We start from the raw sequence: 22,338 nt of genomic DNA on the forward strand, positions 1-22,338 counted from the left end.
ATATATATATATTTTAATATATTCTATCAATGTTCTATTCATATAATATATTCTATATATAATTATATATAATTATATATATATATATATATATATAATATATTATATATATAATATATATATGTATAATATATAGCAAAATTTAATTTAATTTAATAATTTAATTTAATTTAATATTTATCTCTCTCGACACATACATATTATATATTTTAAAATATTCATGCATTATTTTTGTAGCGCGAGCAGTGTGAAGTGTGAGCAGCGCGGGCGCTGCGGGCGCATGACGCATGCGCATCGGCGGTCATTTCTCTCGGCGTCGCGGCGGCTGCGGAGTCGGTGCTAAGTCGCGGAAGATTTTTCGCAGATTTTAATCATCAAATATCGGATGGGCGGGTTAATTTACGTCGAGAATGGCAAATAAAGTTACATATTATCGTCGTATCGTATTCGTTTGCATCCGCGAGCATATATTATCGCGTATTTTGAGAGGAAATTCGTGTGGCGCAAAGCGAGAAAAGTCCGCCGAAATTCGGGGGCCACACGAGTGATCGCACGGACAACTAGTTGCAAGGAATCATACATGCAATACGAAATAGCACTGTGAATTTCGGTGAGTAAATTTGTTTAATTATCTATTGTTGATTAATGATCACATGAAATCTTACATTTAGATATGATCGATTGCGTGATAGTAACAATAATTTATTCGTATTTTCAGGAATTTTATCCATAAATGTGTTCTACGATGAAGCGGGAAAAGAGCCGAAAATTGGAGATTGAAAGAGAGGTTATTACATGGCGAAATGCTACGAGATTTGGTGAGTAATTTGATTTGTTATTGTCGGCTGAAGGCCGTATATATATATATGTGTGCATATTGCATTTGGCACTAAATGTGGCTATCTGTAATAATAATTATAAATTTGTATATATATATAAAATAAATTTGATTATATATAATAATATAATAGAAATTTATATAACAGAAATTTAAATAATAGAAATATTATTATATGAAAAGTATTATATAACTATATAATAACATTGAAATAATTATAATAATTTGATATCATAATAAAGTTTAAATTTTATGTGATATATCTAATAGCTAATAATTATAAAAATATGAATAATTCTATTAATTTAAAGCTAGATTAAAACTAAAATTTTTTGGTGTGGAGTATAATACATTCTCATTATTATTAAATTACAAAACAATAATATGTTGTAATAAAATAATTTTATTTGTGAGTTGAGCATGAAATAGCTACATTTAATGCTAAATGTAAGTACTAAATGTCCGGTTGTTTGTTGCACAACATTCCGCAATTAATTATTTTGAAATATATTAAATGCAATGTATAATATATATAAAGATCGATGGAATAAAGATGCGCGTTCATTATAATCTAAATTGTACATAGTTGTACAAAATATTTTTTAAAATAATGCTATAATTAACAAGCGTAGACACACAGTAAATAGATGTGAAAATAGTGGGCGTGAGCAAAAAATGCAGACTTCTAGGTTTTTACTTTTCTGGCAGCCAAACTTCTGTATTTAATTCAAGCGCATTTTGCAGAAGAGCATTGCATTGCTCATCTGTGAGTTTTTCGTTTCTTTGTTGCACTTCTTTTGCGGCTTTTAAGTACCTATGGGATAAAATATATATTGATTGTTGCACATATTTTTTGCACTTAGACACATAGAGAATAATATTTTGCATTGTTAACACTGTATTTTATACACAGAGAGAATTTTCTCTTAGAATTTACCCTGAAAATTATGGTAATCGTGGGACAATATAGTATGGAAAGAATTTTATGAAAATTTCTCTGATCAATATTTATCACAATAAACATAATAATATCTACACGTTAAAATATAAAACATGTTTGAGTAATTTTACCATGCAGTTTAGTAAAATTAATCAAACATGTTTTATATTTTATTGTGATAGATATTATTTTTATTGTGATAAATATTAATCAGAGAAATTCTCATAAAATTCTTTCCATATCATATTGTCCCATGATTACAATGATTTCAGGGTAAATTCTAAGAGAAAATTCTCTCCGTGTATGACAAAATTTTTAATTTATCGAAAAAAGTTAAATCTGAAATACGACACGTTTGATAACTCATATAAAATAAAATAATAAAGATTTCGATTTTTAAAGTAAAGATTTCAATAAAGTAAAATTACTTTTGTATAGAAACAACCATATTCTTGATCTCGTTCTCAACAGTTCTTGGTGACGGTTTCGCATTTTTCGTATCTTCAATATGTTTTATCCGAGTAAATGGACAAATACGAATCCATCCACCTTCTTTTACGCAGGAAACCCTCCAATCTCTACCGTTATCCCAAATCGTTTTGGAAGCGTAATTCTCGATCATATTTCCTTTATATCCTCGACGTATATATTTGTCCATTAATAGCGGGTTGTAATGAGACCAGGCAGTTGAACAAATTTCCGGCGTTGATTGTCTTAACTGAGAAAAAATTAAGATTAAGCAGTACATTTTTTTCGAATCAACAATACGCTTGCAAACATGAATCTTTTTGATAATATCATTAATTTTTATTTTAATATTTTTTAAAACTAATCTTTTTCATGTCTCTCGTTTATTAAATTAAAAATATTATTTTTGTAATTTTATTATTATTACTGTGGCTCGGGTATCCGGAGAAAAGTTTAGAAAAGCAGCGGTTTCTCGTCCGAGTTTTGACTTTTTTTTTGTGGAACGGCAAAATTTGGAAGACATTTCTCTCTCGTCCTCTTCGACGTGATCAGAGGAGGACCAGATTGTGAACAAGGAGAGTCCGGTATTACACACTGGAAGACCCAATAAATCAAATAGATCATGCAATAGGGGTTTTTTCACTTCCGAATCGACTTCACAGTCATTACTCAAAGCCGGACTTAAGTTCACCTGTAATTTAATTTGTTGCATAAATTCTGCTTTATATTGCGATGTCTGGATTTAATTATTCATTAAATTTATTGAATTGTTTCTATTTATATTTACCTCTAAGAGCCATGGTTTTAAATTTTCATCGATTAACACATCAAAACCAAAAAATTCGAAACAATTCGAGGATTTAGGAATACCTGCCGCTTGACTTAGAATTGTTAAAGTCACTAAACAAGAGATTCTTTGCCATAGAATCCAATCGAAATGTCCTGATTGCTCGAAATACCTTCTTAATTGTCTAAACGTCCATTTGCATCCTATGTAAGGATGAAAAAGTTATATACTAATTCAACTTTTTTTTTTAACTTTTACATAATTATAGATCAAAGCATTAATGAAAAATAAAATTAAGACATGTAAGACATTATACATATTGTATATATGAGTATCTAAAAATGTGAATTATATTTTAAAACGTTTTTTATTTGATATTAATTATATATATATATATATATATATATATATATATATATATATATTATAAAAGTAATAAAATTTTTATTGAAATTTTTTTAATTATTAAAATTAATTATCTAACACAGAAAAAAGTTAATGCTTCGCGAATAAATTAAATAATATTATTTTCTTATTACAAATAAAACACAATCAAATAATATATAAATAATATATAAATACATTTCAAAAATAAATTATAAAATTATCAAACAAAAAAATTTTTTTAAATATAATTATATTTTTAGATACTCTGAATATATGTATACACAATATGTATAATGTCTTATACATGTGTAGCGTGCTAGTTAATTGCGATTTATATAAAATATGTCTAATATGAATAAAATTAGCATCAAATACCAGCACCGATGCGTTCCTTCTTCTCTGAATAGCCTGGTCCCAATTTGTTTAGGGAAAAATTTGTAAGATGTCGAAATGGATCGTCCAATCGTTCCAAAGAAAATTTTTCAGTAGCGAAACGGGCCAAACCTTCTTTATATAAATAAATCGTTAATGGACGATACGACGTCACGCATACATATAGACGAAGATCGAATTTGTATCCGCCGATTAGCAGAGGATTCTCGATATATCTTTGCGCAACTGCGGCATTGTCGTATGAGAGATCGCTTAATTTCTGGAAAGATATATTTGTATTTAATTTATGCAATTTGTATTTTGATTTGCACTGATACATTTTTAAAGAGAAGCTTTACACGAAACAAAAAAATTCCTTTTCCTTGACTTTGCCCAACTGGTTTACAGATCCAAACTTTGTAATCTTTCTCATAACGACTACATTCTTCGGCTAATTTCGTGTATTCGGAAGGCAAGTTATATCCTGTGGGACTAATGCGACAAAATAATATCATTAGAAAGAGATAATTATATTTTAAATATAATAGAAAAATCACAAATAAACAATGAAAGTATATCATTCATAATACCTGAAGTCATAAATTGAACCGTGGACTTTTTTCATACATTTCAAGTGACGGATCAGTTTATCCTTTCGGCAGATGGAATTTCCTTTTGGAATCCGATTGACAAACTGCTCGAAAAATAATTTAACTAAAGTTCTAACTGTTCTAAATTATCTAAACTCAATATATAATTAAAAGACAGTTGGAACGAATAGTTGACATTTTATAGATTTTTGAATTCTATTTTTATTTACTCAAAAAATTTATTTGTTACACAGAAAGAATTTTCTCTTACAATTTACCCTGAAAATCATGGTAACAATATGAAAATTTTATAAGAATTTCTCTGATTAATATTTATCATGATATAAATAATAATATCTATTGCAATAAAATATGTTTGATTAATTTTACTATGCAGTTTAGTAAAATTAATTAAACATGTTTTATATTTTATTGTGATAAATATTAATCAGAGAAATTCTCAAAATTTTTTCCATACCATATTGTCCCACGATTACCATGATTTTGAGGGTAAATTCTAAGAAAAAATTCTCTCAGTGTATAATAAAGAGTTGCAAGAAATTTGAAAGAAATTTTTTTTTTGCTACTTTTTTGCAATTTTACGCGAAATACGTGTTTATTGTTAATATTTTGGATGAAGATTTTAAAATGGGGATAGAGATATTGCACTATTACCTGCCAGGGAAGTAATGGCCTATAATGCGACGTGGGGAAACCACCGGACCGCCACCATAAATTCCATCGATCTTTGAATACATTATTTTCGCCGGCATACTCCCGCCATCCCCGTTCCGTGCAAACCTGTAGAAGAAAATTCGCGAATAGAGCAAAAGGGTGATATTGGCTTGACGGTTATTCCAAGAGCCAGATATTATTTATAATCTGTCGGATGTCGATACGCGTGCTCGAGCTCATATTTTTTCGTTGCCAGATTGGAAGTGAATCTTATCTACATTATTTGCAACAGTAAAATATAAAATACGCTTCTACGATGTAAAAGAATGCTATGGTAGAATGCAGCTGTTATTCTTTTGAAATTTGCAATAAGCGCAATTTTGTCAGTCTTGCAATCATCGATATGTTATACGTTTATATGTTACATGTTTATACATTTATATGTGTTAGTTTACACGTTTCACATTTTTTTTTAAATTGAAGCATGCTATTTTTTTAAAGTAAGCTACTCATATAGACTATATTGGATAAAAATAGCAGTTTTATCGATGCACACACAATCGATTCTTGGATATAAATATTCTTATAAATAAATTCTAAATGCATTCAACTTATTTTAGTGTCTCGCGAAATATGCGCTTATATATATCAGTTACAACCTAAATACCATAATCGATATCTATTTAATTTATATTCTATATATAGATATACATGTTGCATTGGTTTCTACAATTGACTAAATTGATAGGCGGAACCACTTACAGTTCCGCAACCGCGCGAAAGTAAATTCATTAATTCCAGATATTAAACCACGCATTTCGAAGTTCCGCGAAACCTTTTAAGTAGAGTGAGGTACGAAAATAGTGACGACCGCCCTTGATTTATTGTCGTGTTATTAGAACATTAGGAATGACTGCTCTCAGTATTAAAAATGAACCAAGGTCTGTGATTACAATTAAATCATCAAAGACGACTATACATGCACCACTTTAATTGAAGAGCTTATTCTCGAATTAAAATTAAATTGTTTTAAATATTTTGTATTTATAAGATTATATATACCAATATATTTTTGTAAAAAAAAATATGGCTTTAGAATAGTTTGAAAATTCTTTATTTATGCGAAGATTAATTGGGAGAAGAGAGATTAGTGATATAGTTAAATAATTCGAGAATGACCAGTTTCATGTATACATTTTAAATTAGATTTGTTTATTTAACGTATTAATTTAATTTGTCTTCAGATTTGAAATATAATTTCTTAGATGCGGTACTTATTTTGATTTTCTTGCAACATGCAATGGAATTTGAAATTCTATAGTATTTGACACAAGATATACTATTATTTAATTTTGATTAATCGTACGTTGTACGAAACGATTGAGCTATTTTCTGAGCTTTGAACGAACGCTTATTTTAAACACATTTATGCAAACTCCGAATGACTCGCGAATTATACGAGAGACTGCTGTCACTGGCAATCTTCCATTTTTTAAGTTATGTCCTTTCACGGATAACCCAATTTTTTTTGCTCTATTTTGCTCGACCGCTATTAACCGTCCAAGGCAAACGAGCAATTGGCCTAATTTTAAACCAAGTTCGTTGAGCGAGGTAATTTCGTATAGCACTGCGTACTTATGTGACGTTTAATATTCGTAGTAAGCTTTTTGATCACTTGCAGATGAAAACCTACAAACTCCTGAATAGCTCTTAATTATCGCGAAGCGAGCATTTAATCTTTTTGAATCGTCTTATTTTCGGACTTGAATATAATATTATAATATTTGAAATAAAGTATTATTATGGAGTTAATGATTAAAAATGAAAATTTTCTTGAAATTTTAGGATTTTTTTCTGATTATAACTTATATTGTTTATATAGAATGTATTCCCTGATCCATTTTTTATGAATTTAGAATTTATTTAAAATAAAGAGAAAACATAGTTTTTGCATAAACGATTAAATATTTAATTACAATTAATTTACAAAGTCTTATTATTTGTTTGAATTGGATTTTAAATTTTCTTCTTAAATAAATCTTTTCTTAAATTTGATTTAATTACAAATTTAGTATTGAGAATTAAAAATTTGCGATATTGTTTATATAATAATAGCTTTTTGAAGCTTAATGAAGAGTAAAAAAATATTATAACGCGCTGATATAAAATACAATTAAATAGCACGAAAATGAGAAACCTTATGCCGAAGATTTCTGCAAAATTCAACCAAATCTTCCGATTTCTGCTTTTTTTATCGTTGCATGTCGCAATTATCTAATCGTCGCGTCTAAAAACGGCACATGCACGCAGAGACGCGTTGCAGGTATGCATATATGTATCGTGTACCTTGAAAAGTATTTGGTTCAAGGGCACTAAGGTCTAAGTTTGTAATCGTATCGCGAAGGAATTCCAAGGGATATAAAAGCTGAATTAGGAGGCACCTACCTCCGCGTTTACGTATCGTGTGTACTACATACGTTTTCCGTCGGAGTTGACGACCTTTCGCGTCGAATCGAATCGATTGTTCGCGATGCATCGCGCGCCAACGCTCATGCAAATTTTAACGCTCGTGCAAAAACTAACGAATGACGTGTAGAGATTCTACGTGTAGATCCGAGTACTTGGTCTATGATTTCGTTTGTGTTTTATCGAAAATCTTATCAACGATCATTTGTAGAATTCTGTAGAGAATTGTGGAAAATGCAATTAACTGTACCTGCACAAGTAGATGCGGTCCGGTACCGTTTTCATTTAATCTGAACACAAAAGGTCCTTCCATGCATTTTACTGCCATGCCGAAGCACCATATTTTTTAATGTATATAATAAATACGACAAATCTCTTTCTGGCTGGCTTATATCAATGTTACATTACACATAATACATGTTACATCAATGTTACATTATACATAATACATTCATAGAAATGTATTAACGACATGTGGTCTAGAAAAGATTAAATTAATTAAATAATTAATATAGATATATATCTTTATATTAGGAAGCGCAATGATAAGTTAGTTACAAGATTTTCTCAACTTTCTATTGTCTCATGATAATTAAGCTTTTTATTAATAAATCAAAATTGAATTTTTTCGAAAAATGAAAGAATATAATTTCAGATCTTTTTCACTGTAAATTATGAAAAACTATAAATATCAATGAAAGCAAATAACTATCCTTATTTAAAGTTTAATAAATATAATTTTACTAAGCGGCGCGAAATAGATAAACATAGATATTTTATTAAGTATTACATAGGCTATAGGAGCACGTACGCGGATTTCGGTGGGTTGATTCCAACGAAAACTTAATTTTCGTTGGAATCAACGCACCGAAATCCGCGTACGTGCTCCTATAGCCTATGTAATACTTAATTTATATTTAATATAAAAGGAGCCTTTAAATTCTTAATGTATAGATATTTTATGTGTCTGCAGATAATTTAAATTTTCTAGATAAAGATAGCAATAACGAGTTGTAGATTCGTCTTTAGTACTTGACATAAGTGATGAATTAAATTAGTTAAAGAATCAAACGTGAGATAATTAATTGATATGAATAATAAAGCACATTGCATTATACATATATCTCTTGATACGTTAGTGATGTTTGCATGTTAATGCGCGTTGTGCAAGTAGAACTCAATATCAGGGACAAGTTTGTTACATTTTGAAACACATAAAGTACGCGTAAGTCACGAACGATGCCACGTGTATTGCATTCTTTATTTTGGTTCTCGATATTAGCATAGAAAGTAGGAGATATACAAACTTACCTTTGCAAATAATGTACATCTATCGATAATATTTAATCCTTAGAAAGTTATCTGCAAATAAATATATTATATTACATTAATTACAAATTTATAGAAATTAATTTTAAATGTTAAAAATATATTATTTATTAAAATATATATATATATATATATTTATGAGAGATAAAGAAATAACAACAAAAATTATATATTTGGAATAAAAATCTCATAAATTAAAAAATATCTTATATGCGTATAAATTATAATCTTATTTATAAACTCTTATCAAGAACTTACGCAGTAGTAATCGGTAAAGATAATAATTTCACTGATAATTGTGCTGCCATTTCGATTCGACAAGTCGAGAGCCATTTGTGATTTCGATATATCGAAGCTTTTTGTCCGCGACGTTTCTCGTTAAGATAACGTGTGTGGACAAGGCGGGATTTCGACTCTCACTGATGCACAACCACGTTCTGATCTACGCAATCGCTTTCGACTGGTTCGCAAGTGCGCAGGTTACCTGTGAGTCGCTTGCAGCTTTTATGTGCTTTCCGCCGCGATTGCCGCAAAGGTCGGCAAGGACGCCGGAAGAGAGTGCCGGATAGTAGGCGGTCAGAAGTAGTTTATTGTGAAAAGATCCCCGAGAGACTTTAGATAATACGAATTTATGGAAGGTTATTAGAAGCACGCGACGCGCATTATTGTTTTCTCTAGCCAGAAATGGCAGCTAATGAGACTTTAGACCTCAATTTGAAACATAATACACTGATATCAGAATAATACAATGCAATTATATTATATTAGTATTATTTTTTTTCTCTTATATCCATTTCTTAAAATTGGTTTCGATTTATAACTCGAAAATTTAGAATAAAGTGAACATATTACAATAAAATATCAAAATAACATAATAGTATATTACAATTAAAATTTCAAGAAATTAAATAATTAAAAAAAAAATATTTGTCAACTTTTCAAAATTAAATAATGCGTAAAATGATTATGATTAACATTTCTAATTAATTAAAAATATCTATAAAAATTATTAATCCACCATTGTCATATTATATATCAACTTCTAACAGTAGTTTCAAATTCGAGCGTGACATTGAATCTTTCTCTAGCAACTGTATGCTTTTAAAGACCAATGTGAAGCACTTTTAATGGGGGATAATTATAATTGATATTTAAGGAGACTCCGAATGAGAGAGAAGGCATTCGTCAGATGTCACGCGACGATAGATAGATACAAGAATAATTAGCGTTCTTGAAAAATGTTTAAGCTTCAGCAATTATGTCTAATTAGGATGTCTGATTATTTTGATTTCGTGGAAACATTTTTATCACCGCGAAACGATATGCGGCATGCTTAATAATCAGTTAAAATTCTGACAATTAACGAATGTTCGAAGTTAAACTACAGATTAAATACGTAAAGAAGAGAAGACTATAAAACGTATAATACATATATCAGGAAATAGAAAAATCGACGCAAGAAAGGGCGAACGTAATACCGACGTCACAACAACTTGATGTCAAATGTCAAATGTCTCGCTTTATATAAATTAAATTCCTCGCCGTATATACCTTTTTGTCGCGAGGATCCGTGCAAAGGAGTAATAGGACACACTAGAATATTCAATATTATATTTAGAATCGAAGTAGATGAGCAAAGAAAGAGAGAGAGAAAGAGAAAGAAAGCTATAGATAGCTATAGTTTTTGATGACAAATGTAATACTATGAGAATAATTAATTTTCTGTAAATTGTAAGGATTTGTATATAATTTTAAGATCATACAATAAAGTGAAGTAATTTCAAATTAAATTTTAAATGAAATTTTTATTTACGAATGTAAAATTTGAAATATTTTTTCTTAAGATTAGATACCATTTTTTTACAGATGATTATTTTCTGCTGTTATATAAAATCTTGTTTTTGTAAAAGACAACAACACACGAGCATATAAAGTTTATTTAAATAAAATATGTTTTAAATAAAATATGTTATATAATACTTTAAACTTGATTAATATTTTTGACAGTTATCAGCTGATTTCTGTTAAAAAATATCAATAAAAAATAAAGTATTATAACATATTATTTAAAACATATTACTATTTTAATTTTTTAACATATTATTATTCTAAAAATTAATTAGCAAATTAACGCTTTAATCAGCTGATTTCTGTCAAAAAATATTAATAAAGCGAAAATTTCCTAATTAAATATTCTAGCTTACATATTTATATTGTGTTATAATGCGAAATAATAAGATTATTCTAATATATGTATGTATTTTATTTGTTACAGGTAGCATTGCGATACACAGTGCGATTCACGCGTCGTGTCGGGAGTGCCATGTAAAGTTTCGCGTGTCGGGAGTGCCGTGTAAAGTATCGGACAATCGTAATTATTCGTGTTTTCGGCGTTTTCGCGAGTGTCGTGAGTGCTACGGAGGACCAAGAGAGGAGGAGGAGGCCCGGGGAGGCATCAGGCGACAGCGGGGCAACTGTGAGGTATGCAATATAAAAACATTTTTTCTAACTACATTGTTTAAGAGATATTCGACACACATATATGTATATACATAATTTGAATATTTTGTTTTTAGATCAATGTGTGCTGTGTACTACAACTCTGCTGTTGCAGATATCGGTGAGTGAGAAAAATATTAAGTAGAGTACTATTTACGTAGTTGCGTAGAATGGCTTATGAATTTTCATAAAACACAGAGGTTGCATATGATTGTAGAGATAACGTAGTCATTTATTAAACAGTAGTATAGCAATTGTCTCGATCATTTTCTACCAGCAACAGAACAGCTGTTTAGAAAGCAGCAGTGAAACTTTCGCTAACAATCTGCGGCTGTTAACCACAAAACGATAAATAAACCGTAATCTATATTATTACGGTTCACTGACATTGAGCTCAAGGTTAAATATCTCGTTGTGGCAGTTTAAAGAGATCTCAGCATGAATAAAAAAATATCAATATTTGTTTTCAATATTACTATATAAAGTTATTCATTTGTTCTAAAAAAGGCATGTTAATTGTAAGTCGATTCTCTCTCTCTCTCGCAAGTATTGTTGCATCTTTTCCGCGATGCTGATTGACTGTTTCGATTGGCGTTATATTTGTAGCATCGACAGGCTGTCATCGCGAGGGTTAATAGTTTAACAATTTGTTCAAAATAAAATTAAATAAAATAATATGTTTTAAATAATATGTTATAATACTTTAAACTCGATTAATATTTTTGATAGTTATCAGCTGATTTCTGTCAAAAAATATTAATCGCGGATAAGGTATATTATAACATATTATTTAAAATTAATATTATTATTTTATTTTATTTTATTTTGAACAAACTGTCAAATTGCTAACCCTCGCGATGATAGCCTCTCGATGCTACGAATATAACGCACAACGCGAATCTTGATAGCTAATGAGCATCGCGGAAAAGCGACAATAATAAACTTCGATATATGCGAGTATCGATTTTACATATCTTTTTTAGAAAAGGAAATCGCTTTCTGAAAAAAAAATCTTTATCTTTTAACATTTTTTTAATAAGATTTTGGTTTTGATCTAACTCGTAAACGTCTTATGTTAATTTTATTTATAAAATATTGTTAGATGTCTGAAGAGGCAGAATTTTTTTTCATATCTATCTTCTTCAGAAGCAGCCAGGTACCGCAAGGCAATACTAATGACAAATCGATAAGACGTTTTGCAGAAAGTGGCTGCTTCTGTTAAATACTCAAAAATTAGTCTAGTCGTTTATATTGAACATCGATATTCCGATTGTGCATTGATCTCTTTCGATAAATAAAAATAACGCCCGATGGAATGTATATGGTAGTTTCGTGGCCTTATTTGTCTCAAAATAAAATTCAGAATACAATCGATTCTTCTATTCATTGAAGTATCTAATGTCAAGTTGTAAATAACACTCGTAAATAATCGTACGACATTTTTGTACGTTTTATCATGAACTACTTTACTGGATTTTTATTATACACCTCAGTGTAACACGCGAATCTCCCATAAAACTCGTTTTTGACTGATAAGAGAACCTTGGAAACTCTTTTCACATAATTTCGATGAGCCTCGGAGATTTCGTAAAATAACTCAAAACTGAATAACAATTATATTTGTCCGCATATTATTACGAGTTTGGTAGATTAAAATTATTTTTTAAAACAAGCTCTTGATATATTGCATAAAACATCTCCTAAATTTTAATTTAATTGTTAGATCGAGTTACACTCATTACATTTAATAACGAAGTTTTATAATGTACAAAAATGTATAACATATTTCATATTTCATATTTATTATGAAACTTTAAGATAATTATGCTGGTCGATTTCTTTAAATACTTCATGTTGACAGGATAGGAAAGATAGAGAGTAAGTTTTGAGTAAATATACTTTATTTTATTTTATAAGCAACACATAACGCGCATACAGAGGCTTGTACAATGCTCAGCTAATAGTTGGCCGAGTATTAGAACGTTGAAATTTCATGGTCCATGCCGTTGTCAGTATTCGGCAATAGTCGTTGAAAATTATTCGCGAATTAAAAGTACAGGAAAATCAAGTCCCTCCGCACAATATACTTTCTTTTTTATTTTTTTGCAGAATTGCCGCGAACACAGCTTAAAACACATTTATGCGCACTATATAATTATTATAGGATTATACTATATATTACCACAAGTAGACGAGTTCTGTCGAAATCTCTCGCGCAATGTTCTTTCTCTCTTTTTCTCTCTTTCTTGCTCATTCTCATTCACAGAAACTACGACTACACAATAACAGAAGCTCGCGCAGATGGCACAAATAAATCGGTAACTTCGTTTAGAAGTAACATAATTAATACGGCAATCATTTCGTTTGAGTCCCTAATTTCGTAAAACGGCGCGAAGATTAACAACATATCGTTCTCACGCATTTTCATACCCTGAGAAAAAGCTCGTCAAAGCGTAAAATGTTTTCTTCGCTGATTACAGATAATAAATAATTGATTGCAGGATTAAATTAGACATTTAATTATCGTTGTCTCCACAAAGAAATCGTAAACTTAGATGTATGTTGTATACGTCTAAAATCTTGAAAGTCTAAAAAAATCTTAGATATTTTTAGAAATATTAAGAAACATCTTTTTTTCTCCCAAAGATTTCAGAATTTGAAGAATATAAAGTTGAAACATAAGTAAATTATATTGAAAATAAATCAACTGAAAATATAAGTTTTCAAAAATTTGTAGACGTAAATTTAAATTTAAGAGTTTTAATAATAATTTTAAAGAATTTTTTTCCTTATGAAGAATTGATGTCACAAATCACAATAGCTAAGAGTTTAAAGAGCTAAGGCAGGTCGTTCCTACCGTGCGAATTTCAGCCTTTCGTTTTTTCAACTGATCGATCGTCTGATTAAATGAAAGCCCGAATGCATGTTGAACCTGTTATCAGTCTTAGATTTAATCGGCCGATTCCAGGGTACGGCGGATGACTTATGGTAAAGTTTGCATGCACTGAGAATATATATCTGCTCGTCGTCGATTTAGTAAAGCTATTAAGTATCTTCGGTTACTCGTTAACAATCTACATGCACAATATGCCGGGCTGTGATTCTCATAAATTAATATACATATTACTTGTTATTTTTTTCATGTACATTTTTTTTCGTCTATGAATTAAGAACAATTTATCGCTATTAATTCAAATAATATTTGTAATGATTTTAAGAACAAAATTTTAAACATTTGACTAGAGAGAGCATATCTTCGAGCATATTTTTTTTTAATTTGTCGAGGGAGGTTTTAATGATCCACATTGTTATTATGACATTTTCATTAATAATATTTTTGGAGTATGATTAAAGAGTAATCCTTTTACTTTATCAAAGAAATAATATTTTATATTAATAGTTATTATTTATAATTATATATATTTAATAATAATAAACATGCTTGATTGCTTATTAAAATAAATTTGAAATATAATTTATGTTTAATGATGATTGTTCTGAAAATAGCGATAATAAACTTCACAATAGTAAAAGGATTAAATCTCTCAAAGAAATAGCAAACGCGAATGCATCAGCGAAGTGAAATTGCTTGAACTTATTTTGATTATTATCGTTAATCATCGAAGTTACCTATCTCTCAATACAAATCTAATACGTTTGTAATCGTTCACAATTTTAATTAATCAAAAACTGTGTGATTTCTCTCTTTATACGCATTTATTCATCATTCATACCTTCCTTTCAATCTTCTTCGTGAATCATTCATCTATTCTCTCTTGATCGTGTTCTCTCTCTCTTTCTCTTGTCACGGAGCACCGTCGTCGTAGATCATTGAGAAATGGAATGCCACCCGAGACATTTGCTAACGTTCGCTGCATCTCGATGCACCTTGGAAGTACAAAATTATGCGATAGCTCACGTAATACTAATTGCTCGGGTGACCTTTGCGTGATCCATGATCAGCAAACGACGACTTTACTCGCGGTGTATCCGTTATGTGTAGTATCGTTCCAGTGTTTCCTACCGAACGATTTTACGAGGTATTTCACTAGCTCTGCGAGGATCGTGATTAGATCTTCTGTTATTAAATGGGAACCGCAAAGTGCAAGGATATGTAATCAAACATAATTAATTACGCCGCTTGCTCGCGACCGATGTTGACATCGCGACGTTTGATATATTAAATACAATGGTTTTAAATAAAATTGTAAATGAAAATCAGACACGTTTTTATAGACACAAGATCGTTTACCTTTACAAAGCACGAATGAATTTTTAGCGCAAGCTGCGATGTCTATAGAGTTATATAATGACGAATGTCTTTCAAGGAATATTTGAGTAAAAGAAACTATATACCGTTTGAATGTGTGTTGTATAACTTGTATGTATGTATGTTGTGTCGTATTATGTGCTTATAAATTAAAAAAATAATAATAAATTAATAAACTTCATAAATTGAAAACGGAGATTGTGTCTCCGTTGATCTCTTTAGGATTGAAATAATTGTTGGTCCTCCTGCGTCGCATTCCTAATTAAGCTATAGATAATAAATATTTAATAACTCTCTCGTAGCCGGACGACGCGAGGCATTACTAGTATCTCGTGAAAATGTGCATTGTGTAGAATTAATCAGGGTGATTGGTGACACTTTGGAAAAAAAAATAATATATATATATATTATTTCATATTAATAATATATTCGTCACTTTTTTAAAGATTTTGTTTTTATTGCGTTTATCTTCCTGAATAATATAAATATCGTTTTATATGATATATCTAATTCTATATAAATAACTATTACTTCTATAATATTATAATTTGTTATCAGGCTCACAATGATAAAGATATTTTTTGTCAAAATCACCCTAATTGATCCTGATTATTTTTGTAGCTATATGAAAGATTCCTCGCGGATTTGACAAAGGGTTAGTGAAATGATTTCGATCAAGACACAAAAAAAGAAAGTAATCACGATAATGTAATTCGTGCATTAACACTGTACGTTTCTTATTTTCGTTAGATTCTCCTCTTCATTATTTTGCTCTTCCCGTTCTTCTCCTCTCATCATCCCATCGATCATTTGCGATGGTCGAGAGCATATGATCTTAACGCGCGTGATTTTTGCAGAACGGGCGACCGCCTTTCGCATAAAAGCTTTGACCCTCAAGATTCTTCTTGCACATCTGATAAGTTAATAAAGAGATATACATTTAATACAAACCGTAAAAAGCTACATATTGCTTTTTAAAACTGTTTCTTGATACATTAGAAAGTAGACAAAATTTTGAAAATTGAAATAGAGTAAAATAAAAAATAATACAAATCTTGACAGATGAAGTTTCTTGTAAATTATTACGTACTGTGCAGTTGAAGCACTGGCTGTGATAGTTGTTATTTAGGGCCTCCACCCAACGATCGCCAGCCTCGACTGGAAATCCACATGCGAAGCATTTCGTGGTAAACAGCTCATTCCAATCTGTATTAAAGAAGAGATTATTAATTAATTCTCTGTTAGCATTCTTAATTTTGATATTTAATTAAATAGTAAAATAAATAAAAATTACAAAAAAAATGGAAAAAAACGTATTGAATTTATATAATGACGACGTACATATTTGATAAAATTTCAAAATATAATACTACTTATAATGAGAGAGATGTATAATTAATTTATATCAATGGATAATTATCTCTTTTAAGATTAATTATTATTAAGTATATGAGATTATGATTGATAATTAAAAATATTAACCAGCTTCGCAGTAGGGCAATCCTTCTTCCAGGAAGAATGGACTGTTGCCAAAAAGCTTGCCACAATAGGCACAATTGAAACATTCAGGGTGGAAGTGCTTTCCAATTGCGTTCAAACAATCCTGAAAATATTAAAAGAAATCATTAATCGAATTATCATCACTTGACAACCGCGCGTCATTAAATAAATTGCGATATACTTACGCCCCTGATTTTGTTGTTGCATTTGTTACACGAAGGCGCGATAAATCTTTCAAAGCAGTATTCGCAGTAGAGTTGTCCTTTTTCCTCGACAAAACCGATGTCCTGAAGAGGACGACGGCATTGAGCGTTGACGCAGACAAAGTGATCGGGGCACCAGATTTGGCCCAAAGCGGTGATGAAGGGCCCTCTGTGATATTATAATTAATGCAGTAATTGATATAAAATTAATATAAAATTTTATTATATTAATTTAAATTAATTTTATAATTATCATGAGACAATATTAGGTGTCGTTTCTTAGCTATGAGCAAAGCATAATAAGCTGATATTTTATAATGTCAATATTTTACAATAATAATAAAGCTGAATAAGGGTTATATTGTATTTTGAAAATATCAGTGTTAATGGACATTTGCGCGTAAAGCAGACTTTTTATACGAACCTTATGCACTCTTTGTCGCCTTTACAGCACACTGGCTTTAGGGTGAAGCCATTGTGATTACTCGACTTGTGATTAGTATTTTCTTCGTTAGCTGTCAACAACGTGCAATGGAAATCAATTGTTATTTAGGTTGCAGTTGGATAATATATAGTACAAACAATAAACTCTCATGTATCACTCGGATAAGCAAAAATATAAATTTTCAAGCGTTTATTTAAATACGACAAAAAAGTTTTGCGTAAGCTTATATATTTAAACATAAATCATATTAATTAATATCAGTATATAGATTATTGAAATGATTTCGTAATTATTGATGAATTTAAATCATAGCACAGAGTTTACAATATATAATATAAATTAGCTTGATATTCTGAAAATCTGAAGTTTTGCTTTATAAAATTAAACAAGAAAAAGTTTCGAGAGAACATCGCATTTAACATAACAAATTTTTTATAGTTACAATATATTTATCGCGTCTTTTAATCACTCAAAGTGGTTAGATATAATTCAGCACTTAGAAATATAAAACATAATCTGAAAAACATATTTAAACGCATTAGCGGCAGTGCTAAAAATATATGGGCATTTTATTTGAAATAAATTTTTCGAACAATTTAAAACGAAAAGACTCTTCAGCAACAATAAACACAGCACCTAAAAAACAGGGGAGAACATACACGTACACACAGACGCATATCAATGCGAAAATAAATATGAATGAAGGAAAAAAATATTGGAAGCAAAACAGATACGAAAAACAACAATGAAAACAGCAGGCATCATAATTATCGATCTGGACAATCATAGTCCCGAGTACCTGACGTATGAACTGCAGTGAGCGCACAGTGGTATACGCGATCCTGCTCCGACAGCCTGATTCAGAATGCCACATCCGCGTTTAGGCGCGCTGCTACCGGCAAACGATCCGCTCTTGGAGCTCGCGCCGCCGAGGCCGCCGACTCCGGTACCTATATTCGGATGGGACGACAAATTTGGTGGGTCTACTAAATTCTGGGTCTTACTAAGAGGATCACAACGGATCTGGTCTCGGCAGTGGTTTCGGTTATTTTGACAATGATTGCCGGATTCGCAGTGGATCTCGCGGTAGCTTTGAGCGTGGCAGTAAGTACTCTCGTTGTAGTTCGGAGTCTGAGGAAGCTGATTTTGCGTTTGGGGCTCGATCGGCTTGTAAAGCTGTATCGTCGGCACGTTTTGTTGGCCGTTCTTGGTGGTCAGTCGCGCAAGTTGTCCACTCAGGTTAGTGCGAGGTTTGTAGTTCGGGGTTGAATGTTGAGGAGCTGGCGGGGGAGTTTCGTCGTAAGGAAGCGGAATTTGAGGGAAGGGGAGATTCGTCCTCGACTGATTCGGACCAGGCTTCTTGCAAGGTGCCACGCAGACGGAACCGCCTGCGCAAGGAGTAACGCAGATATCCGTATCAGGACAACCGGAGATGTTGTAGTCGCAGCTTGATTCGCGACCGCAGGTGCCCGAAGGTTGACCGCAGGTACCAGGACGCATACCGAAACAAGGCGACACGCACACGCCCGACCGGTCGTTCGTAGACGTCACGTAGATTCCGGATTTAGAACAGGCGGTCTGGGAATCCTCGCAGGGTACCACGACGACGCCGGCCTTAGTACCACGATCCGAATGCGCTTTGCAAGGTAGAACGGTCACCCCGGTCTCCGAACAAGATTTCGAAGGAGTCTCGTATTGCACGTGACGCACTTCCGTCGAACTGCTATATGTCGGCTGTCTGTTTGACACAGAACTGGTTTGCGATATCATAGGGCACACCAAGGTAGGCTTCGTGTGACTCACTTTGCTGATGGCGCAGATGCTTGGTTTCGTATTCTGCGGCGGCGATGCCGGTGGCAATACATCCTTTCGCTCGCATTTCTCATAATCCTCGACTACTTGAAGCGCTCTCTTCACGTGGGTGTTCTGTTGCTCGTTAGTTTCTTCGCTAGTCATGCATCTTGTTTCCTGGAACTGAGCGTAGAGTGCGTCCGTCGGACCCGCATCAAGACTGCTTGTATCCTTCTCGTCGTAATTGACAGTTCTTGATGCGGAATATTCTTCCTTTTTGTGTCCGCTGTCGGTATCCTCCTCCACGTGATAAGAGATAGTCTTGCGCGACGGAAAATGAACCGATCCGCCACGTTTCGACGGTGGTGGATCCTCTCGGACCTTCGGGGCTTCAGTTTTCACGTAACAAGCCGGCGGCTCGGACGATCCTTGAGCAGGTGATTTAGATCTAGCAGGCGTCGGAGTAGGTGTTCTGCTAGGAACGTATGGTTGACCTTCCACCGGTTCCTTCTTCATTGCTACTAGATTTCTCTGATAAACCGGTATAGCATCCGGTTTCTTCAGACCAGCCGTAATCGATTTTGGCGTTTCCGGTCGAGATCTCGTGGCAGGTGATGCTGAAGAATCTCTCAGACGATGATCGGGCGGCGGTGTAGGCAAAGGTCGTGGTCCGGACTCTTTAACTTTCTTTTTGACACATTGTTCTCGCGCAAAATAAAATTCTTTCGTTATGTCCTCTTTACCATACAGAATATTCAACGGCGGGCAATTACCATTTTGAACTTGAAGACTCGGAGTCTGCGATCTACCGGCGATTTGCTGATCTTCCGGTCCAATTTCGCGACTCAAAGGAGTATAAGATCGTTCGGGCGCTATTGTCAATGCTTGCTGGAAGGGCGAAATTGGTCGAATCTCTTCTTTGGGTGGCTTAGGCCGACATTTACGGTTCAGATAAATAATTTCCTCGGTATAAAGTTCTTTTACGCTAGAAGTGGGATTTAACGATGTGTAAGATCGATCAGGCGCGGTTGTCAAAGCGTTCACCATCTCGGATTTCCATTCCTTCGGCGTGGAATTTTTCACGGACGAGTCCGGCAAAGGTTTTGGTCCCGTATCCGTCTCCTTTAGGAACTGCACTCTTTTCTTGCACGTCTCCATGGTCTCCTGAGGCTGCTGGCTATACCTCGCAACAACATTCCGTCTCTCCGGCGCCTGTTGATCTCGAAGACTCTGATGAACCTCCACTTGTTCTCGCAAATTCTTTCTGCGCTCGTCCTCTACGGCTTTTTTTCTTCTCACGCGTTCATGGACCAGCACCTCCTCGGTGATCTCTTCATAGGTTTCCTTCGTGATCTTGCAACGTCCCGGAGTAGATCCGTCCGATTCCGTAATTCGTGCCTCTCGTACGACAGTCCTGCCCAGCGGTTGTTCTCCCACTTGTTCAACTTCTTCATCTTCTTCGTTGAAGGTCACATGCTTCTTGACCTTTTCCTCTTCTTCTCGCTTCTTTCTCTCTTCTTCCTCTTGACGTCTTCGCTCTTCTTCTTCGCGCCTTTTCTTTTCCTCTTCTTCCTCTTCTTTTTTTCTTTCCTCTTCCTCCTGTTTGGCTTTCTCCAACATCTGTTGAGCATCGATGACTGATGTAACAGTCTCAGCGGATTCTTCAATTGTTCGTTCTTCCGTCGTGTTCTCTACTTTTCGATTAATATGTGTCTCGGTTCTTTTCGCGATGCATTGAGATTCTGTCGCGTCTTCCATTTTCTCAATCATCGGCGTGTTAGATCTCTCCGGTGAGGACACTCTTTCCATGGTTTTTTCGAAAGTCGCCGACTGTTTCACATGCATACCGTTCACGGTCTCTTCAGCTGTCTCGGTGATGAGGTTGTGTGCGCCCTGAATTCCCTTCGAGATTTCCGCATCATCCGTCTCATCGCCCCTCAGATCAATAATCTCGGTATCGACTTCCTTGACCACCTCCGCTGGTTCCTGTTTAGATATCGGTAAGGGTGGTTTCGAACAGATTGTTTGTCGACAGATTTCCGTTTTATATGCTCGCTGTTCTTCCCGATGTTCCTTGCCGCCCGATATACGTTCTCGACAGATCTCCCGTTGCATAAACTTCTTACTGCAGACCTGTCCCGCAGGTTGTTCCCGCTGTATCGCGTAACTCTGTTCGTAGAGATTGGTACCGCCACCGCTGACGGTCGCAGTCCATGGTTTAGGAATCGGTTGGACGATTCTGGTAGGCGTCAACGATCTTCGGACGCTGTCGGTCGAGCTTGGCCTCGACGTCGTCGCATCTGCTCGAGAGGTTCTGCTGTTGATATCCACCAGCTCGACGCGTTGGTACATCGGTTGTCCGGGACAACTAACTCGGTCCATTGCATCAATCTCGTGTCGATGACTGTGTTCTATCGACGTTCTTTCGATCTCTCGATCGATTGTATTTCGATGTCTTTCCGTTCTATAGTTCAAAGCTCGCTCACAAGCTTCAATGCTGGCACGTTTCTCTTTAATCGCCTGATGGCACTTTTTGTCGAGGACAGAATTTGGATTGATATAGAGGGGACTGGCAGTAGGATACGTGATATCTTCGATAGGTTTTGGGGGTGGCCAAATAAGATTTCGACGGGATTTTGCAGAGCCAGGACGAGAAAACTGGTCTCTCGTACTCTCCGCGATCTCGTAATAGCAGGACCTTTCGTAAATTTCACTGGGAATTTCTGAAGTGATAAATAGGGAGAAATATGCGAGGGACGACAGAGAGGGTTCGAAAAC

At 33.4% G+C, this 22,338-nt stretch overlaps 3 protein-coding genes across 9 annotated transcripts in view; 1 reads left to right on the forward strand and 2 right to left on the reverse strand.

Moving 5' to 3' along the window:
• The first annotated feature begins 244 nt into the window (after positions 1–244).
• The window catches only part of LOC145944078 (uncharacterized), a 32,493-nt gene continuing 10,399 nt past the window's right edge, over positions 245–22,338 (forward strand). The window contains exons 1-4 of the mRNA XM_083052099.1: positions 245–610; positions 719–818; positions 11,128–11,333; positions 11,429–11,472. Coding sequence (XP_082908225.1) covers positions 734–818; positions 11,128–11,333; positions 11,429–11,472 — 335 coding nt within the window. The 5' untranslated portion in view covers positions 245–610; positions 719–733. The remainder of the gene's footprint in view (positions 611–718; positions 819–11,127; positions 11,334–11,428; positions 11,473–22,338) is intronic.
• LOC145943554 (putative tubulin polyglutamylase TTLL2) lies at positions 1,305–9,529 on the reverse strand. Of its 2 annotated transcripts, XM_083051144.1 has the most exons (10): positions 9,111–9,529; positions 8,835–8,885; positions 5,058–5,183; positions 4,383–4,486; positions 4,152–4,284; positions 3,796–4,072; positions 3,034–3,236; positions 2,674–2,937; positions 2,207–2,496; positions 1,305–1,652 (listed from the first exon to the last, which is right to left on the reverse strand). In XM_083051144.1, the coding sequence occupies exons 4-10, from the start codon at positions 4,415–4,417 to the stop codon at positions 1,532–1,534; spliced, it is 1,323 nt and encodes a 440-aa protein (XP_082907270.1). In that variant the 5' UTR covers positions 4,418–4,486; positions 5,058–5,183; positions 8,835–8,885; positions 9,111–9,529; the 3' UTR covers positions 1,305–1,531. The 2 variants fall into 2 exon arrangements, with proteins under 2 accessions (XP_082907270.1, XP_082907269.1); XM_083051143.1 differs by lacking the exons at positions 8,835–8,885; positions 9,111–9,529 and adding an exon at positions 7,774–7,959.
• The window catches only part of LOC145944077 (PDZ and LIM domain protein 5), a 36,230-nt gene continuing 27,126 nt past the window's right edge, over positions 13,235–22,338 (reverse strand). For 5 of the 6 annotated variants that reach the window (XM_083052094.1, XM_083052093.1, XM_083052096.1 and 2 more), the window contains 5 exons: positions 18,569–18,719; positions 17,307–17,493; positions 17,104–17,224; positions 16,712–16,827; positions 13,235–16,534 (listed from right to left, as the gene is read on the reverse strand). In XM_083052094.1, coding sequence (XP_082908220.1) covers positions 16,457–16,534; positions 16,712–16,827; positions 17,104–17,224; positions 17,307–17,493; positions 18,569–18,719 — 653 coding nt within the window. In that variant the 3' untranslated portion in view covers positions 13,235–16,456. Of the gene's footprint in view, positions 16,535–16,711; positions 16,828–17,103; positions 17,225–17,306; positions 17,494–18,568; positions 22,284–22,338 lie in introns of all 6 variants that reach the window. The other variant, XM_083052098.1, reaches the window with a different exon arrangement.

Source organism: Prenolepis imparis, unplaced genomic scaffold, assembly GCF_030444845.1.
Source record: "Prenolepis imparis isolate NDT839.2.m4 unplaced genomic scaffold, iyPreImpa1.0 SCAF_12, whole genome shotgun sequence".
Lineage (NCBI taxonomy): Eukaryota > Metazoa > Arthropoda > Insecta > Hymenoptera > Formicidae > Prenolepis > Prenolepis imparis.

Coding starts and splice junctions, on each gene's coding strand:
- LOC145943554 (XM_083051143.1), bottom strand. CDS start 7,851: ATGGCAGTAAAATGCATGGAAGGACCTTTTGTGTTCAGATTAAATGAA. Junction 2,938..3,033: donor TAAAACCATGGCTCTTAGAG/GTAAATATAAAT, acceptor ATTAAATTACAG/GTGAACTTAAGTCCGGCTTT. Junction 1,653..2,206: donor ATGGTTGTTTCTATACAAAA/GTAATTTTACTT, acceptor TTTATCCCATAG/GTACTTAAAAGCCGCAAAAG.